This window comes from Vicia villosa, linkage group LG5 (genome assembly GCF_029867415.1).
Source record: "Vicia villosa cultivar HV-30 ecotype Madison, WI linkage group LG5, Vvil1.0, whole genome shotgun sequence".
NCBI lineage: Eukaryota > Viridiplantae > Streptophyta > Magnoliopsida > Fabales > Fabaceae > Vicia > Vicia villosa.
Genome location: NC_081184.1, coordinates 125,867,717 through 125,875,773, shown reverse-complemented (window position 1 = coordinate 125,875,773; position 8,057 = coordinate 125,867,717). Strand labels below are relative to the sequence as shown.

Sequence of the window (8,057 nt, the reverse complement as noted above, 5' to 3'; positions counted from 1 at the left end):
AATTTAAAAATTAAACTGATAAATTTTAGATATGTTAGAAATTTTAACTAATTTTATACTATTTAAGGACTAAGTTGAAAAATATAATAATTTAATAATTGATAATTAATTTAATTTTAACATAAAATTTAATATAATTTTTAATAAAATAAATTTTTATTTTTTAAAAGTTTTATTATAAACTTTGCCTTAGGCTTCCAAAACTGTTGGCCCGACCCTGTTGAAGTTCAATCTCGTTCCTGACTATATACAAATTTAAGGCATCCATTATCGTCTACTCATTTGTTATGAGTCCCATGGAGGATGTGAAGCTTCCTATCAAGGCGAGCTTCTAGAAATCAAAGGTTAGTGTTTCTCACTACCTATTCACAAGGATACTCCTCCAAAGGAACATCAACCTCGATATTATTGTCAAGAATGACATCGTTGCTCTTTGACTTCTAAACCAACAATTTTAAACAATATGGGTTGAAGACATATTTCTTCACATGAACCATTGTAAACAAACTTAAACATCAGTGGATTCCTCAAGCAACAAGATCGATCACTCCTCACTCAGAAAAATGAAGATTCGTCTCTACCATGAAGAATTAAGAAACGAGACGTTGGATGAAGAAGAAGATACTGAACAACCAGACGATGAAAACACAATAATAAATAGTATCATGGAAATGTGCCTACAAAATGTTCTTAGCCATACACAATTTAACCAAAGATGTTGCAGAAATCAAGAAGAATACCTTAAGGAATGATGATACTTAGGAACATGGACGGATCCACATTAAGGCATTGTGGGGCTTTAGCCACACCAAAAAAAAAATGTAGAGAATTTATGAGCTACTAGAAAATGGATCCGTCCCTGCTTAGGGAAACGAGCAGTCTCACCTACGTGTTTTAGTCTTTAAGCATGTTTACAATATTTTCCTTTTTGCTTTATTTTAATTCCTACAATTTCTCTGTTTTTTGTACTTTGAATTCCAATAAATGAAATGTTTGCTTTCCTCTTTCTAAATGCGTATGTGTTTGCATATTTAAATTTTTGCCTTACATCTTTACCCACCTTTTTGATTAGGACAAAGGAGAAGAAGTATACTCTCATGGGGAGTAGAGTATACTCTTTACTCATGTGAAGGGGAGTTTAACTACTCCAATTTTTATCTACCTTTCTTTTATTTTACTACCTCCTTGAGATAAGCGTTAACATCATAAAAAATGGGGAGAATGTGGAAATATGTGCTTGCAGGTTTAATCAAGTAGTTACCAAAGTCAAGCAAGACATGTTGTTTACTGTTTGGTTGGAAGTAAACACGAAATTTCATTTTTTTTTCTTGTATAAGGGGATTTGTGAGCTTAACCTTCTATAAACACATAAACACTATTGAAAAATTTTAAGATGAATTCTTAGGGAGAGAAGTAAGTTAATTATTTTAGACAGAACCTCTATAAATCACTAGTGTTATGTCTCTTCCCTTAACTCTTTATTTTTTTCACTTATTATATTTACATTGATTTTTTTGTTAAATATCTAAAAGTTCCTTAATTTTATTTTTTTGTCTGATTTCGAAAACAATTTTGTTTTAAACTTTTTCAAACTCCCATAATTTTTCTCCCTCTTATGTGTAAAATCACATATTCAAGAGCATCCACTATGACACAAATGAAAGTATTTTCAAATCCTATATTTATAGACTATTGCTCTACAATCTTTATCTCTAATAATAGTTGCCAGGTCAAGATATTTTTGATGTTGTAGAAAACACGGTTGATTATGAGGCAAAAGAAAGCATGTAGAAATTGTGTCTTAGTAGATTAATTTCATCAAGGAGAAGATAGACAATGAATTAATTTCCCTTCCGCATAGACTCTTGAGTCATCAAACAACTCATATCTTGATGAAGACATTTCCTAAAATCAACAATCAAAATATTGAGCATGATAGATATTTATGACCCAACTTGTGGGGAGTGTTTTGTTGATCTGCTGTCACTAAGACACAATTGTGTATGTATATATTTATTCTTATTTTACAACCATATAAAATATCTGCTTTCTTGTCCATAGAAATTAATTTAAATTAATTAAGATTTAATTAATTTCCCTAATTACTTGTACTCTGTGGACTATTTCTGTCTTATTATATTTTGTAAAAATACAATAAAGAACTACACATTTCTCACGGTATGAACCGAACTAATGATAATGAATAAAATCTTAATTTGCCTTAAAAAAAAAACAACCCCGATATTACATGATTGTTGTGATTCTACTCGTTAAATAGGCCATAATTTTCTGCAATAGGTGCGGAGGTTTCACGTTTGATGTAAGAAGTCCCGAAAGTAGGTTAACAAACATGATTCATCCCCCAAGATATTCTTTTAACAAATCATCCAAATTAGTCAATCCAGTAACAGTTGAATCAGCTTTTGTGGAGACCAAACAAACTTTGCCACGATTCAGTTACCCAAAAACCTGCTTCTCTTTCCGACTTTTCACTTCACCAAACGTGTTTCTCTTCATTCTTCACAACTGAAAACACCACAAACACAGATAATAAGGAGTGAAAAATTGGAACACAAAGCACAAAGGAAAGCTATGAAAACAGTGACTTCGAGTTTCTTCAATGATCAAACTGTTTTTCTCACCACTAAACTTCTACGTTGGACTATTTGTTCTCTTGTTCCAATAGCTTTGTTTCTTATATACTTCTACCATATACCAATTCTACCCTTTTCTCCATCTTCACAATCTGACTTCACTCATTCCAATATCATTTCTCCCTCTTCTTCACCTTCATCTTATTTTGCAGGTATATGCTTACACAATTCCTTCTTAATTATCAATATTATACAATTGACTGCTATAGACATTTGTGATTACAGTTAATTTATTATTTTTTTAAAATTATTATCGGTATTGCTGTGTCATTCTCATGTCGTTCAGGGCGTCTGAGTTTCATACTTAGCTACTAGTTTGTTTTCTGGTTGTCTTCTATTTTTGTATAATATTTATTATATATAAAATAAAATATGATCTTGTTGATTTCAGAAAAGAAAAAAACTTACCAAAACCAATGTGATTACTCAAAGGGAGATTGGATCAAAGACACTTCAAGCCCTTTATACAATGACACAACATGTGGCATGATAAAAGAAGGAAGAAATTGCATCAAACATGGAAGACCTGACTCTGATTATCTTTATTGGAGATGGAAACCAACTGAATGCTATCTTCCAAGGTTTGAACCTCACACTTTTCTCAAACTCATTAGCAACAAACATATCGCTTTTGTTGGAGATTCAATGGCCAGGAACCAATTAGAGTCTCTTCTATGTATGTTAGCAACTGTTTCAGTTCCTAATCTTGTGTACCAAAATGGTGATGATAATCAATTCTCCAAGTGGTACTTTTCTTCATACAATGTAAGTGTTTCATTGTATTGGTCTCCATTTTTAGTTCAAGGTATTGAAAAATCAAGCACAAGGCCGAATAATGAGTTATATTTGGATCATGTGGATGAAAAATGGGCAAAAGATATGAATCAAATGGACATGATTGTGTTATCAGTTGGACATTGGTTTTTGCTTCCGGCTGTTTATCGTGAAGGTGATTCTGTTTTAGGGTGTCATTATTGTCCTGGTCTTAATTACACCGATATCGGATTTTATGATGCACTGAGAAAGTCTATAAGGACTACTCTTAACAGCATAATTGATAGAAGAGGTAAAGGAATTGATGTATTTGTGACAACATTTACACCACATCATTTTGAAGGTGATTGGGATAAAGCCGGTGCTTGTCCGAAGACTAAGCCTTATAGAAACCGCGAGAAGGAAGTTGAAGGAATGAATGGTGAGATGAGGAAGGTTGAGGTTGAAGAAGTTGTGGCTGCTAAGGTTAAAGGGAATAGAGTTGGAAGGTTTAGGTTTGAGGTATTGGATGTAACAGGATTGGCTTTATTGAGACCGGATGGTCACCCCGGTCCTTATATGAATCCTTTTCCATTTTTTGATGGTGCTAAAGAACGTGTGCAGAATGATTGTGTTCATTGGTGTTTGCCAGGACCGATTGATACATGGAATGAGATATTTCTAGAAATGGTAAAGAAGTGGGGGGAAGAAACTAGGAGTGAAGATTGAGATGTTTCTCATGTATTGTTAATTGATACCTTGCTGTTTATATTACATGTTATTGTTCTTGCATTGGAACAGAAATTTTTTGTTTCAGGTTAGGTATCAAAAGGAAATATTTAGATATTGATATTGATGATAGTAGTTTTAATATGCCATTTTCTTTTTTTTCTTAATTCAATTAAAATTTTGGAGCAAGATGTTAATTAGCCTGAGTATGTAAATTCTGAACCAAGCATTTTGTGATTTGAGTCCTATCTTAGTTAAAGTTTTTAGCATTTCAAAAAATTCAATATATAATCCCATAAATTTGATCTTTTAGTGTTTGAAATTTCATCCTTAGAAATAATTAGAATGTCAGATAGTTTGATGTTTCTGCACAATTATTCACTGAATTGCAACTATCCGCTGAGTTGGTAGGAGAGACAAATAGGTTTTTAATCTATACAAATTACAAAAAAATTGTGTTTAATACCACTTGTCCAGTTTCAATCTTTATTTTGCTTTTTATAAGCATTTAATGGAGAGACTAAAGTACTCATTTTTTAACAAATTAATAAAATTAGAAACTAAAAAAATACAGCTTGTCCGGTTAAGCGCTAAATTGATAGCTGCATGCAACATCAGATACAGACAAACGAGTTCGAAATAGGTGAATTATAGCTATTAGGCTATTCTAAAAAAAAAATTAAATACAGTTTTTTTATGGTTTAAATTTTAGAAGTCTTAAATACAGCTTTTCAATAGCAGTTTTGCTTTTCGTGATCGTGTATTTACAAAATGTGTCCTTTTCCATGCCATGGAAACCAGAAGAAAAAGGCTTCATGTTCTTCTTATGCTATTTTTGCTTTTCATTCACATGCTCAATCGGTTGACATCACAATACTTGCTAGCCAAGTTGGTTTGTTAGCTGAGTTAGGTTGTAACTTTGTTAAGTTTTTATTTTTGTTTTTAATGTTACTTAGGCCTTTTTCCTTATTTTACTCATTACCTTTCTATAAAAGAAACTAGTGGGATACCCGTGCGTTCGCACGGATACTGCTGTTGTTGTCGCGCTTGTTTTGCAGAACGTAAGATTAAAAAAATAGTTAATTGAAAAAAGAATAAGTTGTAAAGGATATGAAAAATAACTATTAGAAGTTAAAAGACGACTAAAAAAAGTTAGAGTAAAAAATATAATTAAAAAAATTTATAAAAAAAAAATTTTAAAAAAATTGATTCAAAAGACTAAAAAACTTGCATTTTGATAAAATAGACTTTTATAGTAAATAAAAGAGGTATATGGTTAAAATAAAATAACTTAAGTGTATTTAAATTCTAACTGTATTGATAATATGTGAAAAATAATGGAAAATGTAAGATAAAGGTAGATATTAAAAAAAAGCTTTTCTTCAAATAATTAAGATAATAAATGTATTTAGTCTAATATAAATATGAAAATAACATTGGGCTAAGTAATGATAGGTAAAAGGGGTCCATTTGTGAAACCCAGGCCCAATCGGAATGGTTAAACATTGCACTAAAGATATTTCGGTGTTAACATTAATGTGATTGATTGTTGCAGGTTGAGCGGAGTATACTGATGTATGTAACTCGTGCGTTCGGAGTAACCCGTGCTAAAGATAACTTGAAAATAAAATATTAATATGTGTAACCCGTGCGTTCGAAGTATACTATTGATATCACAGCTCCAGTTATATAAAAGTATTCCACAAATAAAACATAGTTTAACTATTATATAAACACAGTTTGAAAGTGGTAGCATTGTGATGCAAGAGCCCTATGTTAGAGTCATACGTAACTGTCGTATGGTTCAGATAGCAGTTTTATTTGAAGTAGTGCACAACAAAATCCAATTAAGTTTGCAAACTATAATTATAAGAATAACAACTACTCATTCAAAAACCAAAACAAAAACCTAATCAGGATATTTTAAGAGCATACAAAAACTAAACATTAAGAATATGCATCAATATATAACAGAACAAAAGCTTTCAAGTTTTTATTGGGGTAGTGTAAAAAAAACATACAAACAGAATATTTCACAGAGCTACATGTGTACATCAAAATTTATAGTACAACCAACTGATAATCCCTCAAGCAATCATTGTAGCAGCTCCTCAATCGAATGAACCTCCCTCAGACCCGGTCCCGTAAATAAAGGTTCATTTGAAATGCTTTGTCGGCACAAAATGCTACAATTATTGGACCAACCAAATCACCAGCATCGCCTCATGGTAAATGGAATCGTTGTTACTCCAAGCAAAAATCCAATGAATAGCACAGAGTGATTCAATTCGTTGACTCTGCTTTCTTTTTGATGGACGACCGCCAATGTTCATTCGTCTGTTTCCAACTCCGCTGTCGCCTGAGGTTTCAAAAGTATTATCATTAGTCTTATGACTCAGAATATAAGAAAAAAATAAATTAGTTTTATGACTCCAAGTATATCATGATTGAAGATTAAGCGATTTAATGTTACTTACACATCGGAAATATTCAACAGAGCGAGGTTGTTGGAAAATAATAGAGCGATATTCTTTTGTTGCAATGATAGTCATCTCATCCAAAAGGGCACACCATTGTGGTTATTATCACATCGGAGGATGCATCTCGCGTTCCAAGGTAGCTTTTGTCATTGTTGTAGTGTTGTAAAGCATAAATGGTCATCTCTGAATGATTAATTGATAACTTCACCTTGAGTTGTTATACGAAATGAGGTGCGAAAATTACACGGTGGCCCAGATAATATAGCAAGATGAGTAGGACCTCCTCCCCTTCCAACGGTCCATCTTTGAGTGTGATGCATAGATTTGGTACTGAAACATCAAACTTGACATGTAAAGAGATTTAACTATAGTAAGCAAAAAAAATGTTATGGTCAATCATAAAAGGAGGTAGTTGAAAGCATACCAATCGCCTACAACAGTCTCCGTGTTGGTGTATTATGTTATTGTGGAGTATTTGAGTAAACCCTAACTGCATATATAAGTGAGACCAATAGTTATCATAACAGATACTCAAACATTATATGTCATTACAGATAGTTAATAGTATAATCAACCATTATATATCATTACCAATACCTATCTGTGGCTGACGATTTTCACAGTCTTTCCATTTTCAGTCCTCATGCCAGTAGTTATATCTCCAAATTGAGATGCAACCAACCCGTAGGTGGTCCATGCAACGGGACATGCTCAGTAGTACCATATCCACCATACTGGAATGTTGTGTTATCCAAAATACAATAGTTAGCATACATATAAAAATATAAATACATTCAAACATCGGGTGTGAATGTTGGTACTTACATGTCTCGCGACGACGAATCCTTAAAAGAGGTTCCAAACTCCATAAAATGCAGCAACCACGATAGAATCAACATGGGGATTTGGTGTCACTGACACAAGCATCATACCATAGAAGGTAAAGTAGAGCAATGTGAAGAACATAAAGAATAGATGCCAAAAGAATTTTATAGTGGTTCAATCAAATGCGATCATGCCATATACTATACCTCGATATACCACTGTTTGAAAGTTACAGAATGGGAACTTAAAAAGGATGAATGGTATCAGGAAAAAAATCCAGACATTGGCAAAAAGTACTGCAAATTCGATTGCCAAAAATACCATCAAACACACTCAAATGGAAACTATTACGCCACGCATGATCAGTATTTATCTTATAAACTCTTACCTGAACTTTACTTGAAATAGTCTGTTTGTTGGTGTCTCATGTAACTGTCGAGTATTTGACTGAAACCTAACTGCATACAGTTAAGTGACAACAACATGATAATTTACAGGAAACATGTGGCAATGGTCATCCAAAAACTTTCCTTATTATCCAAGTCACAGTGGAAAATTGTCTTTATTAGTGTCAACGTATTAAAACAGTCGGAAGAACGGTATCGTAAAGAGAATC

The 8,057-nt window shown here is 32.6% G+C and overlaps 1 protein-coding gene across 1 annotated transcript; it reads left to right on the top strand.

Moving 5' to 3' along the window:
* The first annotated feature begins 2,216 nt into the window (after window positions 1–2,216).
* LOC131607260 (xyloglucan O-acetyltransferase 1-like) lies at window positions 2,217–4,259 on the top strand. The gene is made up of 2 exons (XM_058879277.1): window positions 2,217–2,806; window positions 3,046–4,259. The coding sequence occupies exons 1-2, from the start codon at window positions 2,593–2,595 to the stop codon at window positions 4,134–4,136; spliced, it is 1,305 nt and encodes a 434-aa protein (XP_058735260.1). The 5' UTR covers window positions 2,217–2,592; the 3' UTR covers window positions 4,137–4,259.
* The last annotated feature ends 3,798 nt before the right edge of the window (window positions 4,260–8,057 follow it).

Coding starts and splice junctions, on each gene's coding strand:
- LOC131607260 (XM_058879277.1), top strand. CDS start 2,593: ATGAAAACAGTGACTTCGAGTTTCTTCAATGATCAAACTGTTTTTCTC. Junction 2,807..3,045: donor ACCTTCATCTTATTTTGCAG/GTATATGCTTAC, acceptor TGTTGATTTCAG/AAAAGAAAAAAACTTACCAA.